The 20,941-nt window shown below is 49.0% G+C and overlaps 1 protein-coding gene across 1 annotated transcript in view; it reads left to right on the top strand.

Moving 5' to 3' along the window:
- The window catches only part of akap6 (A kinase (PRKA) anchor protein 6), a 52,909-nt gene that overhangs the window by 2,860 nt on the left and 29,108 nt on the right, over positions 1-20,941 (top strand). The window contains exons 3-14 of the mRNA XM_077560023.1: positions 2,174-2,366; positions 2,595-2,772; positions 6,236-6,345; positions 6,417-6,558; positions 6,766-7,332; positions 7,416-7,685; positions 7,752-7,889; positions 7,975-8,100; positions 8,184-8,396; positions 11,855-11,977; positions 14,446-14,542; positions 15,273-15,430. Coding sequence (XP_077416149.1) covers positions 2,236-2,366; positions 2,595-2,772; positions 6,236-6,345; positions 6,417-6,558; positions 6,766-7,332; positions 7,416-7,685; positions 7,752-7,889; positions 7,975-8,100; positions 8,184-8,396; positions 11,855-11,977; positions 14,446-14,542; positions 15,273-15,430 — 2,253 coding nt within the window. The 5' untranslated portion in view covers positions 2,174-2,235. The remainder of the gene's footprint in view (positions 1-2,173; positions 2,367-2,594; positions 2,773-6,235; positions 6,346-6,416; positions 6,559-6,765; positions 7,333-7,415; positions 7,686-7,751; positions 7,890-7,974; positions 8,101-8,183; positions 8,397-11,854; positions 11,978-14,445; positions 14,543-15,272; positions 15,431-20,941) is intronic.

The following is a 20,941-nucleotide window of genomic DNA, read 5'->3' as shown; positions in this document are numbered from 1 at the left end:
TTTTATGCAGACGCACGCAGCGGACAGGAAGTTAGTCATCGTAGCCAAAAGGCAACTCGGCTCGACTTTTACTCGCAGACTTTTAAGTGACTTTTAAGTAGCGCATGATCGCATTCATCATGAATGAACGCACATTAATCGCACTATTTAGCGTGACAACGGATTGCTACGTTTAAGGGAGCACAGGTTGTGTTTCCTCATAACATTAAATGTCAAAAGTATCAACACATAAGCGGTGCTTTTCAAATTGAATTCTCTCAAACATAAATAATTCTAAAATGTGATTACAAATGTTTTTTAATCGTTTGACAGCTCTGCTTTTAAAACACTATTACATGTGTCATGTCGATATAATGTATGTGTGAACTAAATGGTAGTTAGTGTTTGTTTACCTTCAGTGGTAATCACTAGCGCGCTAATGCTAAGGGCGATTGCTAACAATTTAGCAGAGCCGCACTTGCGTTAATCGTCACTTCCTGTCTTTGACGGCGGCCACCTTTTCAGTGAGGGCACAACGATGCGAAGCCTCGGAACAAAACGCTGAGCGAGCGGCGATCGTAGCACGTTTACGGCCGTCGATTGAGGTGAGTACAGACGTCCCTCTCATTCCGTGTACTTTTGCGTCGCAAAACATTCACCGGATATGTGGAAGTACTCGGCGAAAGGTCGGTATGGTCAAAGACGGGAAGTGACGCTTCACGCAAGTGCCCAGCTCTGCCGTTAAGCATAGGCTAATGTTGTTGGTGTACTTAGCTCATTGACTGGCAGCCATTTTGACTGAAGCAACCCCCTTCGCTCCCGGCTGTTTTACTGGATTCTGACTGATTTTGCAAGGCCCACAAAATATTGTGTTCTATTGCTATAAAAACATGGAAGCGACCAAAAGAAAGATTGGAGTCTCTTCTTTCATTAGAAAAGGAAAATTATATTTCTATCCGTTTCTGTTTCGCAGCAATTAGCATTATAATAGCGCTAAGTTTCATCATTATTCACCAATCTGTTTAGAACGGTGGGGAAATGAGCATTTTTTTCAACATGGCCTTGGTTGATCTCTTTTGCTCTGCTGGCACCTGCTGGCCGTTTTTGTAATAACTACCATTCAAGCATTCTCTTCAGTTGAGAGGCTGCATCAAAGCCTTCTGTGTACTTTAGCATTAAAAAAACGTATAAATATGTCTTTGGGACACTTAAAACGTTGAAAGTACATTTTTGGGAGCAAAAGAGGTAATAATACTCATACACAGATGATAATAATTTGTAGTTATATATCCACTCATGTAGATATAATGATGTATGTGTGAACTAAATGGTGGTTAGTTTTTCTTTACCTTCAATGGTAATCATTAGTGCGCTAATGCTAATCGTGATTGCTAACCGTTTAGCATATGCTAATTTACGCAATCGAAACACGATCAACGTCACCTTTCAGTGCGGGAATAACAACAGTCACGGAGGATGATGAAGAGGAAAATAAGCAGCGGAAGGAAAGTCAAATTTTAAATTGAATTAACATGTTGGGGGACACAGAAGGATTTCATTAGATTTTTTCAACGGATGAAAGGTGTTTGGAATAGATGCGGTAAATTTCGACGTAAATAGATGCATCATCCTGACATGCTAACCGTGACGTGAGGTGACGGCGTCCTATGTGCTCACCATCTTCGTCATCTTCTTCGTCCTCATTGGCGCATTATTCACATGGTGGCCTCACTGCTAACTCTCGGGACTCGCACGTATGTAAGAACAAAACGGACACAATTCTTAATAAATAAATGACGAAAAGTGAAAATAAAAACGGATATCCAAAAATTAAATCCATAAAAATAAATATCAATGAAAATAAAAACACAACAATATACAAATCTTTTATTTATTTATTTAGTCATTTCTAAAAAAAAAAAAACACAATTAAAAATAAATAAATACCTCAAGTCTATTTGTGTGTGAGACTTTTGTGGTCAATAAATAGCGTCTTTTGTTTGTTTTCGAGATGACATCATCACGCCAACGTCATCACGTGTCCTGAGGCTGATAGGCCGCATCTCCATTAGACGCAATCCCAAATCAATAAGTCAACTGCATTAGTTGCATGATACTTTGTACTGGGGGTACCCGGGAGAGGGGGGGGGGGGGGTCTACCCTTGTTGTCATGCTGACTGGATTGTCGCTGCAGGCTCCGCCCCGTGAACAGCATCCACCGCTGCCGCTCTCCATCACCTCGTCCTCTTCGTCACCATGAGTGCGGCAGCCTTGTCGCCTTTGACCCCTGAGCCGACGTCCCCCATGCTCACCGCGGCCACGCCCAGTTTGGACCCAGAGGCGGCGGCGGTGGCAAGACCTGCAATGGAAAAAATGAAGGCCGGCAGGTAAACAAAACTGATGGCGATGATGAAGCTAACCGGAGTGATGATGATGATCGTGACGAAGATGAGGTGGTAAAGGTAGAGATGAAGATAATGATGGTGGTGATGATGAAGATAATCAAAGTCATAATGATGATGAAGATGAAATTGACGACGTGATGATGATGATGATGAAGGTATTGCTAGTGAGGAGGACGATGCCGCTGACCCCGCCCCTTTTTCCTTCCCCAGGCCTAATGAAAGGCGTCCGCCGCCGGTTCAGGCGTGCGCCGACTGGCAGGTGCTTCTCCACCTGCCGCAAACGGAGGCGTGGCTTCGAGCCAGCGCCGCGAGGGTGACGCGACTGACGCGTTCGGTGGCGCAAGATGGCGACAGCAGACACGTGGACACGCACCTGCTGCAGCTCAAGGTAAAAAAACGTCACCTCATTTGCATATCCATCAAATCTGCATATGGAAACTGTTGATGTATTTTTTTTTAAATGTACTTAACTGGACCTAGCTGGTTGCAAAAAAAAAAAAATGGTATGGGCCTGATAACGACTTATTTCAAGGTATCGGCACTTGCGACGGCTGCTCTCTTGTGGCCGTTTTAGGAACTAGAAAATTGCCATTCATTTTGTGACATTTTCAGGAAAAATAATACATTGGGACATAAAGGTCTTTCTTGAAAAGGATCTTGTTTTTTTTTGGGGGGGGGGGGTCAATCAAAAGTACGTAAGTTTGACATTTGATGAGTTGATAAATGACAAAGCAGCATTGAAACGAATGCTCCCCAATCCAATGAGTAAAGTTTGCCGCCACCTGGTGGCGAAAAGTCAAAATGTCGCAAATGAGCGGAAACTGCTCATTGGAGCTGGCGTGAAATTGGCGTGCGAGCGTTACAAATGAATGGACACAAAAGTGATGATAACACTCATCATTCCAAACCAAAACATATATTTTCTATACATTGCTGACATTGTTGAGTTCACCAGTCCTGTTGTGTAGGCAGGGTCATCAATGGCGCCACCCGGTGGTCGTTTGGTGGAATATTGACAACCATTTTCAGATTTGGGACTAATGAAGGAGCGCAGGAGTTTACGTGCGTGTTCTTTGCGTGTCTGCGTGGCTTTTGTGCGGGTGCTCCGCTTTCCTCCCGCATTCCAAAGACATGCAAGGCAGCTTGAGTGAAGGTTCCAATTGGTCCCCAAGCCTGATTGCGGATGGTTGTTTGTTTCTTTGTGCCCTGCGATTGGCTGGCAAGCGGTTGAGGGGCGTACCCCGCCTTCTGGCCAAAGACAGCTGGGATAGGCTCCAGCACCCCCGCGACCCTCAAGGACTCACGTGACCTGCGTGCGTGCCTTTGCAAGCCGCAACAGCTGCACAAGGAAAGTCGCGGCTGCTCTCAGAGGGCGGGGCCACACGTCCTTGTGGGGACATTTTGGTGGTCCCCACTCGTCCAGACCTCTTTTTGAGGGTCAAGACTTGCTTTTAGACTTTAAGTTTGGGTTGAAGTTAGGCTAAGGAATGGGGGTGGGCAATCATTTTTCATGTTTGTGGTTAGGGGGAGGGGCTAGAAAATGCATCATGTCAATGACAATCCCCCACTATGATACAAAGACAAGTGTGTGTGCGTGCGTGTGGTGAGAGTGTGAGAGATTTTGCAGTGTGTGTGTGAGAGAGGGTTGTCTTGGTGAGACGCGTCTCAAAATAACTTGCAACTGTTGCGCCCCCGCTGCCAACACCCAATGGAAGAAGCAGGTCAACACGCACACATGAGTGCACACACGCACACACTGCGACACGTTCAGTCATTCACGCACACGCACACTCACAAGCGTGCTCACAAAGTCCGAGTGAGGCGGCATGGAAGTTTGTTTCCTGGCGGTTTTGGGCTTTTGAGCGCAGAAAAGACGCGAAAGGTAAGAAACACGTCATCGTCTTCGTCTGCGTCTGCGTCTGCGTCTGCGTCTGCGTCTTCGTCTTCGTCTTCGTCAGCGTCATCGTCATCGTCATCGTCATCGTCATCGTCTTCGTCTGCGTCTGCGTCTGCGTCTGCGTCAGCGTCAGCGTCATCGTCATCGTCATCGTCTTCGTCAGCGTCTGCGTCTGCGTCTGCGTCTGCGTCTTCGTCATCGTCATCGTCATCGTCATCGTCATCGTCTGCGTCTGCGTCTGCGTCATCGTCATCGTCATCGTCATCGTCTTCGTCTTCGTCTTCGTCTTCGTCTTCGTCTTCGTCAGCGTCTTCGTCTGCGTCTGCGTCTGCGTCATCGTCATCGTCTTCGTCTTCGTCTTCGTCAGCGTCAGCGTCAGCGTCAGCGTCTTCGTCTTCGTCTTCGTCATCGGGCAGGCGAGCTGCTGTTTGTCCCAAAGTTGTGGATGACGTCTCGCCCGCCAGCGTGACGTCATCCCAGGCTGGTTGCTACGGTGACGCAAGTGCTGGAAATTCGGGGACACGCCGACAACGCAGTGATCGCGTTTGTCGAGAGCCACCGAAACACTTTTTTTCTGGGCCGATACCGATTCTTAGTCGTCAAGGACGTTAGCCATGAAAAAAGCAAAAATTTGCCGATCATGTTGACTTTGACTTCTTGTGAGCGCATCAAGCGATGACGCGACACAAAAACAAACCGGGAATCCCGAAAAGCAGCATTTATTGATTGATTTGCCAGGACAACGTCACAGCTTTTGATACCAGCAAGTATGACGGCATTTTGCTCATGATCAAGAAAATGTCTGCCAACTCTCACGAGCTGGTTTTATTTTCTTTGGAATGTTGCAATTGAATTGAAGACAAACGGGAAGTCAAAAAGTTATTTTCTGCGCGACGTTTGTCCAAACGTCAGCAAGCGAGCTTCAACATTTCTTTTTGAATTAGAATTTTTTTTTCCTCCCCCCAGAATCCGATTGTGATTCCGGAGTTAGCCAGAGCGGCTAACAACAGCGGCTAGCGCCCACTTGAAAGGTAGACTCCCAAGTTTTGAAGGTTTCTGTTTGTAAACAAACGATTCAAAATGGACTCCTCGCATACCAGCTGGAAAATTTGGACTCCACCTTTAAAAGCATTTGAAAAAAATAAAAAAATAAAAAAATAAAAATAAAAGCATTTGATCGAAAAGCGCCTTTTCAAGTTTGACAATGTTCTGGTTGGGGGTGCACCGATCCATCGGCTCCCATCTCCCTCATTTTGGGGGACATAAACCCATCTTTTCTAGCGTTCCCGGCCCCCCTCAAAGGTCTGAAAAAGTCCGCCATAAGCTTTTCATTTTTATGTGACAGAAAGACTTCATGTGCAGTTAACAACCCGTTTGAACCGTGGAAACCGGCCAACACACACACACACACACACACACACACACACACGCACGCACAGCGGAGGGCTTGTGGCCACGCCTCCGCGACCCACATCCTCACCAGCGCCTCCCACCGTGTGACTGCAAAGGTCATCTAATTTATTTTTAGTGGCCCGGCTCGCATCTTGAGCCGCGTGGCAACTTGTGGCAACTTGTCACATTTTGTGGCAACTTGTCACATTTTGTGGCAACTTGTCACAAGTTGACGGCGACGAGGAGCCGAACCTGCGTTCCGAACTGCCGATAGCAAATCTTCACGCTGCCGTCCTGAAAGCGGGAAGCCAGTTCGGGTCACGACGACATTTGGAAACGGGATCACGTGACGGGACGCTCACATGGTCGGACGTAGGTATGGTAATATGAGTCAGCTGTGTTGAACGTGGGAAACCTTTAAGCATGCAGGACTGGGGCCCTCCAGGACCGGACTTTGACACCACTGATTTAGGCGCACACGTCCACCCGAGCGAGGTTATGACACGAAATACTGCAAACATATTTTCATTAAATATAAACATGTTGTGGTCGGACCATTCAGGACATCTGCGAGGACATCTCTGACCATGTGGAGCAGATCCACGCCCTCCTGGAGACGGAGTTGTCCCTCAAGCTTCTGTCCTACTCGGTCAACATCATCGTGGACATCAGGTGAGCGGCAGCACCCGAAAAACCGGCTGACGCGTCTCGCGACGCCGCTGACGCGTCTCGCGTGTCTTCAGGACGGTGCAACTTCTGTGGCACCAGCTGAGGGTTTCAGTTCTGGTTCTGAAGGAGCGTCTCCTTCAGGGTCTGCAGGACCCCAACGGAAACTTCACCAGGCAGACCGACATCCTGCAGGCCTTCAGCCAGGACCAACAGCAGGTGCGGCCGCCGTCTCGTACCTGCGCTTTGTCACGATGGAAGACGTTTTCGAGAAAGCTAAAGTTGAGGTGGAAAACACGAGTCGGTATGGGGGCGGCGGGGGTTCGGGGGTTCGGGGCTCTGGCAAGCTCATAGGAGCAGGATTTGTTCCGTTGAGGAAAATGTGAAAGCAACCCAAATCCAAGCAAAGTTGCTCGTGTCCTTCAGACTCGCCGACTCGACGCCCTGACGGAAGTGGACGATTGCGGCCAGCTGACCATTCGCTGCAGTCGGGACTATTTCTCCCTGGACTGCGGCATTACGGCCGACGAACTCAACGACTACAGTCCCGGCGACGAGTCCGAAATCCAGGACGTCTCGCCGGAGCCGGAGCAGGTCCCGAAAGCAGACTCGGAAAAGAAAGAGGAATCGGAACCACTGAACCGGCACGTCCAGAGCGGCTTAGCGAAACTTGGGACGTCCGAAGACTCGTCAAAGCGTCTCCGTCCTGTCTCGGGAGACGGCAAAGCGAGCGATCCGAGCGAGGCCGCCAAGCGTTGTTGTCCGTCGACTGACGACCGGAAGGCGGAGCCGTCACTCCCAAAAAGAGTCGCTCGGAACTCGGGCAAGGCGGAGGACAACAGGGGCGTCTCTGAGCTGCAAATCCAGGCCGGACGCGGTCACATGGATCCTCTTGTAGATCCTCTCGTGGACCCTCCGGACCGCTCCAACTTCTGGTTGGAGCTGGACTCGGTTTGTCCGGAAAGCACTTTGCACGGCGTCCAAAACCTGAAGGTCAGACTCACGTCCTTGTTGAAGCTTTCAGATGGTTTTGTGGTTTGAAGCCAACCCTCAGTTTTCATCCGATCTCCTTCCAGCAGGTGCCGAATGGCGGCGGCCTCCCGCGAGGTCTCACGAGGACAAGCGGGAGTTCTTGTGAAGCCTCGCCACCTCCCCAGGATGTGGCGTCCCGGAGAGACCGAGGGGAACCGTGCGCTCTCAGCGACGGTGACTCTGACTTCTCTGGGCCGTCCCCTACCAGAGATCAGGTCCTGTCCTCAGACCTGGAGGCCAGCGGGGAGGAGTCCGAGCCCAGACCGCCTCCTGGCAAGATGCCGTCCTGGCTGCCGAAGCCGAAAGGACGCAAGGTGGGCCATCATTTGTGCTTGTCTGCGGTCTGTTCTGTGGACTGATCGCGTCTTCGCTCCCCCCAGCAGGAACTCCAGGCCTCCTCCGAGGCCAGTCCAGACCGGGAGCACTGGTATGGGTCGGAGGAGTTCTTGGCGCTGCCTGCTCAGATCCACAAGAGCGACATTTTGGCCATCAACCTGGAGACTCTGGCTCAGGCGCTGGTGGGCGGTCCTGGAGATGTCTTCTTCGGTCTCGGGCCTCCCTGGCGGTCTTCTCCATCCTCAATGTGGTCTTTTTTTCTTGCAGCGAGCCGGTGGCGAGGACCCCAGTCCTGATGCTTTGCAGGATGTGGACGACTGGGATTTGACGGAGCTCAACCAGGACAACTGGGATTCTCCTGAGAGTGGGGACGCTGTCCCGTCCCTGCCGCTGGTACGCTTTTGGAATTTGCTCCGTGGCTTGCAACGCAATGGACGGCACCAAATCAATTCCCAACTTGTCCCCTCATCCTCAAGGGTTCAATCAGGCAGGACCCCCTGGGTGGCCTTTGTCCCGCCTCCTCCAGCGACACAGCCCACTCATTGGACGAAAGCAGTGAAGGTGGGGAGGAGCTCCTGCTTGGGCCTGCGGCGCCCCCGCTGGATGGCCGTGGAAGTGCCGCTCTGGTGCGGCGGCTTCTGGAGGACATCGGCCAGGACAAAGATCCTCGAGTGTGGGACAAGATGGAGGTAAGAACTTATATACTGTACGGTATGTACTAAAAAAAAAAGAAAAAGAAAAAAACAATCAATATTATGTCTTCTAATTCAAGCAGTCACAGTTTTTCTTTTGAAAGACTAAAGGTTTTCTTTCCTTTGACTACTTTTGGCATCCACGTCAGAAACTGTCCAAAGGAAGGACGCAATGGACGCCCAAACTAGTCAAGATCAACAAAACGGGTTTTGTCTTTAAAAGATAAAACAGTCCAAATGATTTCAATCATCAACAGACTTTTTGTAAATCAAATCGTTTATCCAATCAAACATCTCCAACGCAATCTGGGCTTTTTTTTTGGTACTGCAATTGCACCACAATTGCTTTGTGTGTTTTTGTAGTGGTATAAAAAGTCGACACACCCCTGAGGAAAGGCCCCAATTTTCATGAACATTTTCCCCTCATTTGCGTATGAAAAAAGTTGTGTTTGAAATATTGCCGCGGTCCCAAAAACTTCTCTGGAGCCACAAAAGGACCAGAAGGCCCGTGTGGACTCGGTTGCGCCCCCGTGTGGACTCGGTTGCGCCCGCCTGCCGCCCGCCTTCGTGTGGACTCGGTTGCGCCCGCCTGCCGCCCGCCCCCGTGTGGACTCGGTTGCGCCCGCCTGCCGCCCGCCTTCGTGTGGACTCGGTTGCGCCCGCCTGCCGCCCGCCCCCGTGTGGACTCGGTTGCGCCCGCCTGCCGCCCGCCCCCGTGTGGACTCGGTTGCGCTTGCCGCAAAAACGCTGGCTGTGATCTTCAAAATGACGTTGATGGCGACTTTGGGATCGGCGCCGGTGATGGATCGGCAGCGATGATGGATCGGCAGCGATGATGGATCGGCAGCGATGATGGATCGGCGCAGGGCCGGCGTCGGCCGCGTTTGGCTAATCCATCATCTCATCATCGCACCTGCAAAGGTCGCCTTTGATTGGCAGCCGGATTATTGAGGAGGCCGGCTACTAATCCGTCATATGTGTACGGGCAAATGTCAATACGCTGAGGATTGGTCGCATCGTTTATGAGACGGCGCTCGGATTCCTCGCCAATTTCTCTTTTGACGACTTTTTCTTCTTCACAACTTCTTCTTTTTCCTTTTTTTTTGTTTGTCTCACTGACGGGATCGCGCTGATCAAAAGCGTAGCCTTATTCTACGGCTGTCAATTCGATCCCAATCATGATTCACAAGTCACGATTGGACTGGATACGATTAATCACGATTCAAATCCATAAATCGATGATTGGGATTTTGTTTTTTGACTCCTGACAATATTCATCAGTAGTGACGGACAAATGAAGCACTTGCGATATTTTTTCACTCCTCTAGAGGGCACTCTTGCTTGCTAGCTAGCTATCTAAACAGCTAACTAGACAGACAAATGAAGCTTGAAAGGTGCCAGCTAGCTAGCGAGCTAAACTTCAAAAACAAAGAAGTTGATGCAAGAAAACGCCGCACGTTGCAGGACCTTTTTCGAACCTTGCTGGACTCAAGAACGGCGCCAACTTCGTTAAGAGACGCGCTTTGGATTTATTAACTGCTGCAGACCAAAGCAATCGAGTTACACACGCCGCGCACACGCACACACTGGCAGTCACGCTGGTCGTTCCAATGTGCTCCCGGCTAATTAGCTGATTAGCTGCTTAATTAGCAGCATGCAATCATGGCGATGGATGAACAGACGAATTGAGGAAGTGAAGAAGAAGAAGAAGACAAACTTCTTCTCCTTCCTTCTCTTTTTTTCCTACTGTTGTTTTTTTTGCCATGTTTTTTTTCTTCATCGGGATTAGACAGCATTTGTCCAGAAGCGTCTTTGCCTTCGCTTGGAGACCAAAAAAAAAGAAGCAAGAGAAATAAATAAATAAAAATTCTGGAAAAAAAAATCCTCAGAAAATCTGAAAAAAAAAAAAAATCCTGTTAAAGACAGAAAAAATAAGAAACATTAGGATTGAAATAAATAAAAAATTCCCAGAAAAAAAGTAAATGCATAAATAAATAAAAATTCTGGGAAAAAAAATCCTCAGAAAATCTGAAAAAAAAAAAATAAAATCCTGTTAAAGACAGAAAAAATAAAAAACATTAGGATTGAAATAAATAAAAAATCCCCAGAAAAAAAGTAAATGCATAAATAAATAAATAAATTCTGGAAAAAAAAATTTCATCAGAAAATCTGAAAATAAAAAATCCGGTTAAAGACAGAAAAAAAAATAAGGAAAATATATGATTGAAATCAAATAAAACCCCCAGAAAAAAAGATATTTTTTCCGTTTTTCTGGCTGGCAAATCATTTTTCCCGGTTGTGAATTCCTTTCCGGTGTAAACGTGTTTTGACTTCCTTTGTAGCTCTTCCTTCAATATCATCTTCATCTTCATCACGCTCGTCTTCTTCTCACTTATCAATCATTTTCATTTGCATTCCTCCTCCGACATTATTATTTTTTCACATGATTGTGAACGGAGACTTCTTTTTTTTCTTTTTTTTTTCAGTGGGCCAAATCAGCTTCCTGGAACAAAATGCGCTTTGTTTTTTTTTCCAGCCTCTGCCGATCAGAAGAAGAAATAAAAAAAGGCAACAAAACAATTGAAAGGTCACTTGCAAGCGTTTGAACCTCCATTCGCAGGAAATGCTTTATTTGGTGCTACTTCGATTTCCTTTTTAACGCGACAGTCGGACTTCTTTTGATGAGTTTTCCTGTTTTTGTTGCTCCGCTGCACTTTCGTTCTCCTCGCTCTGTGTCATGCTCAAGTCGGCCAGCAGGTGGCACTAAACCTCCATCAACGCTCCTCCTCGGCGTTTCTGGCTCTTTTCAAACAATGATGCCGAATTATCTTGAAAAACTAAAACAGACTTCTTTTTTTCCCAGCCGTGTTCATTTAACAGCAACATTTGTTGACAAAAATGGAGTTGAGGTTTTGATGTTGTCAAGGTTGTCCTAATTGTTTTTCTTGACTTTTGGTTGCTGAAATGAGAGTTGACAAACACTGCGGGAAATAGTTGGCGGCCATTTTGCCACTTGGAAACCCCCCAAAAGCAAACGCGGAAAAGGCGCGACTGAGCAGATGCGATGTCATCTTCAGTGGACAGGTAAGTGGCAAAATGGCCGCCGCTGAGACGGACGCAAGCGGCTCTTCCTGTTGCCGCTTCATTCGTCTTCCACAAATGCAAGATGGATGGATGGAGTGCCTCGTGGTTTGGAGGAGCGGCTTCCTGTGCGCATTCACCCAAACCAACAGGTTATGACGACAAAGTTCAATCGGTTCCAATTCAACACCCGATTGCAGCCACGGGAGGAAAATCAACTTTTCACAGAAATTGATGACAAAGCCGTTTTCCGTTTTCCGTTTTCCGTTTTTCAGACAAGCAGAAGCCAAATTTATGAAAAATGCCCCCCCCCAAAAAGTAGACCTTTTTCCAAACGTTGCCGTTCGTGACGCTGGCGTTTTGACTGCCGACAGAAATTGCTGCTGCAGCTGGACGGATTCATCGAGTGGCTGCGACGAGCGCTGGAGCGCACGCGAGACTGGACGCCGCCCGCCGCGCACTTGGACGCGCTCCGCATCTACCTGGACACGCACCTGGTCAGCGCACGCACGCACACACACACGCGCACACACACGCATTTCCTTCATCGATTTGATTTGGATTCCATTCATTCGGTTCAATCTGATATTGATTAATGATGGAACATCAATTCTTCTTCTTCATGATAAAAAACAACATTAAACATCAAATCAAAAGTTTTGGAATTGTCATAAAAGTGAAAAAAGTCTGATCTTTCACACATCAAAATTGGCCTTTAAAATGTTATTTTGTTGAATTTATTGGGGAAATTATTTTTTTTAAATAATCGATATCACGCTCGAAGAGAAAAATCGATTCCATGTTGATTTTCAAAACCCAGCCCTAACACACACACACACACACACACTTTTCTTTTCTTGTTTTTTTTCCTTCTCATCTGCCACACATTTAATCGTTTTCACACGAAAAACAGCACATCTCCGTTTTCCTGAATTTTCCCAACTTCTGACCTGCTCAGCTTCATCTTGCAAATGACCTTCCACAAAAGCCCCGCCCACTTCCTGGCTTCCTCATCTCCAATTTGGGAAAAGACTGTCGCGCTTGTTGTCATTTTGCTTGTGAAGGTTTGATTTCTTCCGATGGAAGTTTTGCGACGGATTTTTTTTTTTTTTTTACCCGCTTGACGGACGTTGGCCGTTTGGGGGCGTGGTTTGCTAACGCTGCTTTTCTTCTCTTCTCACCTTCATCTTCACTTTCTGACTCTTTCTTTCGTCTCTTGAGCATCTTTTTTGGGGTCTTGTTATTTTGGATCTTTTTTTCTCATCTCAGTTTCCTTCCTCCTCCAATTTGCTTCTTTTCGAATGGCGCGTTGGATCCGCCTCTTTATGGACCACCTGACCCTCTCGCACGCGCGCACAAGGCTCGCGCACGCGCATTCTGCCGTCTCTCTTGATTTCGCTCTGTCGTCATTTGTTGGGGGAAAAAATCCAAACAACAATCAGCCCTAAACATATGGACGCACACGCATACGTGCACACGCGCGCACACACGCGTGACGGAGGTGCAATGAGACGAAACATCAACACGCGAAATTGTAAACACTCATGCGCTCGCGCGCACAACAACAGATTGTATTTGCATTGTTTATAGAAAATATATACAAGCAGCCCTGTTTTAAATACGCGCGCGCGCGCGCACACACGCCAGGCAATTTGCATATATTTGCATGTTCCTGGACAGACTTCCAAATGAGCGTCGATGGCGTCCCAGCAGAACATCACGCACACACAAACCTGCCTTATCGAGGTGGGGGGGGGGGTTCTCCCCACGTGTGTGTGCGTGTGTTTGTTAACGTGTGCGTGCGTGTGCGCGCGCGCCAGCTGCACTCCCGTTAGCGGCGGTTCGCTTCAATTGGAATTGTGGAAAGAAAAGAAATAAGGATGAAACGGCAGAGCTAATATGCTAATATGCTAATATGCTAATATGCTAAGAGCGCTTTGTAGCCGTTGATAGCGCGTTTGCTCACCTGGGCTGCGTGCGTGCGTGCGTGCGTGCGTGCGTGCGTGCGTCTGATAGTCACACTTGCACTTTGTAGTCATGAGCGTGCTGAATTGCGTGTTTGCCGACTGACGCACGCGCGTCAACTTGGATGTTTTATGTTACGTTTGTTGTTTACGGTTTTCTCTCGGGGTGTGTGACGCGCGCGCGTGCGCGCGTTTGCATCATGTTGATGCTGATCACAACTTTGTTGTTGTCGAAAGCGGCGTTGAGTTCCCCAAAAATACAAAAATACTCAAATAACAAATGGTTTGGAGATGACATTTTTCACTTCCAAAATGTTTGTAAATTCAGTCAGTGTAAAAAAATAAATACAATTCAATCAAATCAATAACAATATTTTCAATTTCATTTACATTCAAAACAATTGAAATGAAATTTCTGTCTGTGAAAGTGGACCGATGATCTTTATTTCCCAAACGCTGAAGCGGGTGCGAGTGTGTGCGTTCCAAACCCGAAACACTCGCAGTAAAAAAGAAAGAAATAAAAAATCTTTAATCCAAAGGCTTTGATTGGATCAACGTACGCGCGTCAAAGTCAAGCTTGAATGTCACGCGCCTATCAGTGCCGCGCACACGCGGGCTAATATGCTAAAGGCTAAAGCGTAGCAGGCGGCGGCGCCTTGCGCTCCTCCGGGCTAATATGCTAATGCTAACAGGTCATCTGATGTGGCGCTCGCTTTGAAGCGTTTCTTTTCAACCGGCTGGAAGAAGCAAAGACTTTTTTGCACGCATCCGTTCATGCGCTTTTTGCGTTGGTGGATTTATTCGACTCGAATCGATTCAAACCGATTCAAACCGATTCAAACCGACTGAAATCGTAATCGTCCCGAATGACTGAAAAATGTGACATTTTATTTTGTGGCCGTCTTGCCCCGCCCAATTTGTCTGTGTTTCCGTCTGAATGTGGTCTGACGTGAGCGTCCGTGTGCCGGTGGGCCGTTTTTGACTTTTTGCGTGTCTCTCAGACGTTCAAGCTCAACGTGGACGGCCACGCCGCGCTGAAAGACGCCATCATGGAGGACGGCGCGGCGCTCCTCGCCGTCATGCCCGCCCACCAGTCAGGTAAGAGACGGACCGGGACGCGGACGCCGCCTGGCGGGACAACATCGGCGTTTAATGGGCAAAGTTGAACGGGGCTGACGGGAATCGGATAGGGAACGCCGACATTTTGGGGCATTTGATGGGCAACGTGCGCACTTGAAAAGGAAGTTGAACGCGGACCACACGAGGGAGTCGGACATCAAGGGACGTCCCGACCACTTGTTTTCAAACCCTAACCCTATTTTGGCTGTTCAAAGATGGCCGCGCTGCACTTGCTAAATGCCGCGCCCGCGATAACATTAGCTGCTTAGCTTAGCAGCTAGCACGGCTTCTCACGGCACTTTTCAAGACATGCCGACGACGCTGGCAGCGTTGAAATCGGACTTGTCCGTAGTTTCAAATCTTGCCACCAATCTCGTGCCTTTATTTCTTTTGATGATGTAAAAAATGTATTTCCATTTTTTTGTTGCTGGTTTCAACCATTTTATTATTATTATTTTCTTGCTGTGGACGCTCACGTTTATGGCAACTTTCCCGAATCAAGTTAAAACAATTCAAACGGTTCCGAGTTTGCGTGAAAGCGAACGTGTCCGTCCGTCCCGGTCAGGACGGCTTGGCTTGTTATCAAGCTTCGCGGTCGCTCTCAATTCCAGCGGGCTAACGGGCTAAGGAGCTAACGGGCTAAGGAGCTAACGGGCTAACGTGCTAACGGCTGTCCACGTTTGTTGAGTTTGGCTTTCGCCGCCTTCAGGACTGCGCGACATCCTGGCGCTGGTCGGCGGCCAATGGGAGCAGCTCCAGCTTCAGATCGGCCGCCAGCACGCCTGGATGCTCCACGCCCTGCGGCTGGTCCGGACACGCCTCCTCCTGCACGCCGACCAATGGCAGCGGCCCGCCGAGCGCCTGCAGGTAAGAAGACGCTTTCCTTTTCCTTCCGGGACCTTCCTTGACGTCCTCCTGGCGGCGACGGCGAGGACGCGCACGCCGCCTCCGTCCAACGCGACCTTGACCCAATGGCAAAGTAAAGGTCCGCTTGGAATAAATGTATGACACGATCAAATATTTATAAGATATTCATTAGCGAAGATTAAACAGCCACTCGTATCAATAATTCAGTCTCGGCATCTTCGTCATCTTCATCATCACTTTCGGGGCGACGGCGGCAGAAGTGCGCGCGCCGCAATAACCAAAAAGGACTGTAGGTGGCGACGTCACCGGCACAAACGATGGCTGGGCCGCGCCTCAAACAACGGCCGGCCATCATTCCGTTGTCCGTCTGTATCTTCGTCCATCCGTCCATCCATCATCCCATCGTCCGTCCGTCTGTCCAATGTCCATCCATCCGTTTATCTTTCTTCTTCCTCTCTTTTGTTTCCTTTCACTGGGCTTGTGTCTTCCCGGCACCTTCTTCCGTCCTCCTCTTCCTCCTCTTCCTCCTCTTCCTCCGCTCCTCGTCTTCCTCGCCTTCCTGGCGGTCTCTTGTGTGCGGACGGCCGCTTCATGTAAATGTCAGGAAATATCACAGTCGGGGTTGTGGGATTATGCGGCGGGGAGACGGAACACCGATAGCGGCAAATATAACGCTCTGACAAGACCACCGGCGCGGGGATTAGGACGCGCGCGCACACGCACACACATTAGGAGAGGTGTGCGGCGTGTCGCCGCATTTGAAGGATTTGCCGCGTGTGCGTGAGGATTGTCGAGTGGCGTGTGTGCTGTTTTGTTGCATATTGAAGGTGGCGGGAAAGGTTGCGTGGCGGCGCCGCACGAGTGTCATCTTTAACGGCTTAGCGGGATTTTGTCTGCCGCGTTCCGTCCTCCGCGTTCCGTCCTCCGCTCGGCTCGCGCAAAACACCAGAAAGCCCAGCGTCTTCTCGACCAACTTTCAAGAAGTAAACATCAACAATCTTGCAGCAACTGGCCATCCAACCATGCATCCGTCCATGCGTCCGTCCATCCATGCATCCATCCATGCATCCGTCCATGCGTCCATCCATCCAAGCGTCCGCCCGTCCATGCGTCCGTCCGTCCATGCGTCCATCCGTCTATGCATCCGTCCATGTGTCCGTCCGTCCATGCGTCCGTCCATCCATGCATCCGTCCGTCCATGCGTCCATCCATGCATCTGTCTTTCCATGCGTCCATGCGTCCGTCCATCCATGCATCCGTCCATGCGTCCGTCCATGCGTCCATCCATCCATGCGTCCATCCGTCCATGCGTCCGTCCATCCATGCATCTGTCTTTCCATGCGTCCATCCGTCCATGCGTCCGTCCATCCATGCATCCGTCCATCCATGCGTCCGTCCATCCATGCATCCGTCCATGCGTCCGTCCATCCATGCATCTGTCCATGCGTCCGTCCATCCATGCATCCGTCCATGCGTCCATCCGTCTATGCATCCGTCCATGTGTCCGTCCGTCCATGCGTCCGTCCATCCATGCGTCCGTCCGTCCATGCATCCGTCCATCCATGCATCTGTCTTTCCATGCGTCCATCCGTCCATGCGTCCGTCCATCCATGCATCCGTCCATGCGTCCATCCGTCTATGCATCCGTCCATGTGTCCGTCCGTCCATGCGTCCGTCCATCCATGCGTCCGTCCGTCCATGCATCCGTCCATCCATGCATCTGTCTTTCCATGCGTCCATCCGTCCATGCGTCCGTCCATCCATGCATCCGTCCATCCATGCGTCCATCCATCCATGCATCCGTCCATGCGTCCGTCCATGCGTCCATCCATCCATGCATCCGTCCATGCGTCCGTCCATCCATGCATCTGTCTTTCCATGCGTCCATCCGTCCATGCGTCCGTCCATCCATGCATCCGTCCATCCATGCGTCCGTCCATCCATGCATCCGTCCATGCGTCCGTCCATGCGTCCATCCATCCATGCGTCCATCCGTCCATGCGTCCGTCCATCCATGCATCTGTCTTTCCATGCGTCCGCCCGTCCATGCGTCCGTCCATCCATGCATCCGTCCATCCATGCGTCCGTCCATCCATGCATCCGTCCATGCGTCCGTCCATCCGTGCATCCGTCCATGCGTCCGTCCATCCATGCATCCGTCCATGCGTCCATCCATCCAAGCGTCCGCCCGTCCATGCGTCCGTCCATCCATGCGTCCATCCGTCTATGCATCCGTCCATGTGTCCGTCCATCCATGCGTCCGTCCATCCATGCGTCCGTCCGTCCATGCATCCGTCCATCCATGCATCTGTCTTTCCATGCGTCCATCCGTCCATGCGTCCGTCCATCCATGCATCCGTCCATCCATGCGTCTGTCCATCCATGCATCCGTCCATGCGTCCGTCCATGCGTCCATCCATCCATGCGTCCATGCGTCCGTCCATCCATGCATCTGTCTTTCCATGCGTCCATCCGTCCATGCGTCCGTCCATCCATGCGTCCGTCCGTCCATGCATCCGTCCATGCGTCTGTCCATCCATGCATCCGTCCATCCATGCGTCCATCCGTCCATGCATCCGTCCATGCGTCTGTCCATCCATGCATCCGTCCATCCATGCGTCCATCCGTCCATGCGTCCATCCATCCATGCATCCGTCCATCCATGCATCCGTCTCACAACGTTCCCCGTCTTGGTCTCTTGCCTCGTCTATTTTCTGCAACGAACAATGATTTCACCCATCGATGAATCTGTCCATTGTTTTGTCAATCGATTCATTTTACGTTGACTTCTTTTGCATTTTTTCCAAATGGACGAAGCAGTTGTGATTCAATGACGGGTTTGGTCCTTAAGGTTTGAAAAATCGGCCAAAAATGTTGATGATTGTTTTTCAAGTCAATCGTTTCATTTAGTTTGAAACCAAAGACGGCTTTCGGGAGCAGGACGCAAATCGGAGCACTTTTGCTGCTGATGAGCTGAAAACATTTGAAATCAAAGAAGAAATCGAAACCAAATCATTCTCACTTCATTGGATCATCAATTATTTGTGGGGTGATTGTTAAGATGGAAGTTGAAATTCCAAAAGGACAAAAAAAAAACGTTGCTTCAAAGCGACAACCGAGCGTTTTTGTACTTTTGTGTTCACGCAACTTAAATACTTTAAAACGAAAAACGTCGCCTATCAAAAGGAAAGCCGCCTTTTTTTTTCAAATCTTCCCATTTACATTTTTGACACTTCTTATGACAAACGTTTACAAAAAGCAAAGCCATCGAGTCTTTTCCTGAAAAAAAAGCAATTCCTTCTTATACCACGACTCACTAGTCCTGCCCCCGACCCTTGTAAAACGACCCCCCCCCCCCCCCCCCCCCCGCCACGCGCACCTGTGAGACACTCTCACTTGATTTTCTGGAACATGGCGACCTCCCCCAGGGAAAGAAGGAGGCAGTCGGAATGCTGGTGTGAGCGGACGCTCCAGATGAGCAACACGCAAATCTTCTTCGGAAGCGCACACGCACGCACGCACGCGCGCGCGCGCGCGCACACACCTCATGTGGCTTTTGTTTAACATTTTGTGTGTGTGTGTTTGTGGAAGGAGGACAGGAAATATTGAGGTAAAAAGTGCTAAGTGACCCCCCGGGTGGCACTTCACGCAGCCTGACTGGAATCGTGTGTGTGTGTGCGTGCGTGCGCGCGCGTGCGTGTGCGTTTCTTATCAGCGTGGCTGGTGGAGACAGCTTGTTGGCCTCGGGCTCGAATTTCAGCCCGCAGAACCCCGCCACTGTGCCAGCCAGGCGGGGGAGGGGGAGGGGGAGGGGGAGGGGGAGGGCGGGCTGCGCTTGAAAGAAAGAGAACAAGCAGGTGACCACGTTGGGGACTTTTGCAAAACTTGTTCACGCAGCAAACGTTTGGACCTGAAATTGACAAACATGCGATTGCGTCATCTTGTTTTGGAACGATCTTAAACCATCTTAAATCATCTTAAACCATCTTAAACCATCTTGAATGTCTTTACTGGCGATCAAAATTGGACCAACATTCAAGCCTACAACCACAAACGTATCCGAATGAATACAAGACATTCTCAGCCCCCCCTAGAACATTTGCATTTTGTTTTTTTTTCATGTTTGAATATTTTTGTCTGATCCTAAACGCAAGTTCTGCTAAACAATTCTCAACCGTTATTATTGCAAAAAAGAAGAAAAAAAAGCACGTCATAATCGGGGCCCAAAAGCGTCCCGCTAATCGTTTGCGAGTGTTGACAAAAGTCGTGAACATCAAAACCATTTCAAGAAACATTGAAAATGTAAAATAAAGAAATACAATCAAATAAATTCATTTAAAAAAAGGAAATGTTGAAGATTCATTTCAAGCCTTGAAAAAAACCTCCGTTAACTGCGTTGTATTGACTTCCTGTTGCGGCGTCGAAGCGACCAACTCGGGTGCGAAGATGGACAAACATGGAACCAAAGTCCACTTTGCGTTGCGTCTTTTGCCGTACGATGTCGCAAATGTCGGCAAGTCTGAAAATCTGCCGCTCGCGTTCCTGCCGGCAGGATTCGCAAATCAAAACTTTGCAAATCAAAACTTTGCAAATCAAAACTTTGCAAATCAAAACTTTGCAAATCAAAACTTTGCAAATCAAAACTTTGCATTTCCATCCTGTTCTTACAAAAGCCTTTGATGAGAACTGTAGTTTCTATTTTTACTTTAATGACAAGATTTTACTCGAGTAAATATCTGTTACAAGTTTTGAAAAAAAAGTCGACGCAGATGTCGAAAAATGTGATCAACGATAATGAATTACTTTTACTCTCGTATGCAGCAAAAAAATCGACATCGAAATGAGTTTTGTCCCGTTTCCTCCTGGATTTTGGCCAAATACTTTTTGCCCCCCCCACACGCCCCCCCCCGTGTATGTAAACTTAATACATCAAATCTGAAACCAGACTTTGAAGTGAGGATAAGAAGAAACCCGCGTAAACATTTTCTGCATGTCGTCGGCCTGCGACTCATTTAAATAATGTCCTCAGGTTATTACAATCTCCCCCCCCCAAAAAAAATAGGTGCCCTGTTGGACTCCTGCCTGATACCTGGAACGACCAATCAGACGGCGGCGCCGCACTTTCCATAATTTAAGATTAAACTCGGAGCTCCGTCTTGCTGTTAATCCGCGTTTAAGTCGCGGTCATTTACTCCGCGTGTGTGCGTGTGTGTGCGCGCGTTGCCGGAAGCGCGCACACACACGCGCGCGCAGGTATGCACATGAATGAATATGAAGGTTGATGCATTAAACATGATGTCGAAAGCGTGTCATGCAAACAAACTTTCAAGTTTTTTCCAAGCGTTTTTTTGACACGCTCGACTTTGAAAGAAATTTGTCAAAACTCTTTCATTCGTTAAAGGGACAGTGTGTAGACTTGTTTGCCACCTGGCGGTGAACTGCTAGCATGCAACGAGTTGCATTTGGGCGCCACTTGGCGAGCGAGCTCACCGCCAACGTCGGCCTCCTTTT

This window comes from Vanacampus margaritifer, chromosome 1, assembly GCF_051991255.1.
Source record: "Vanacampus margaritifer isolate UIUO_Vmar chromosome 1, RoL_Vmar_1.0, whole genome shotgun sequence".
NCBI lineage: Eukaryota > Metazoa > Chordata > Actinopteri > Syngnathiformes > Syngnathidae > Vanacampus > Vanacampus margaritifer.
The sequence above is the reverse complement of the archived record's forward strand: the minus strand, read 5'-3'. Positions and strand labels throughout refer to the sequence as shown.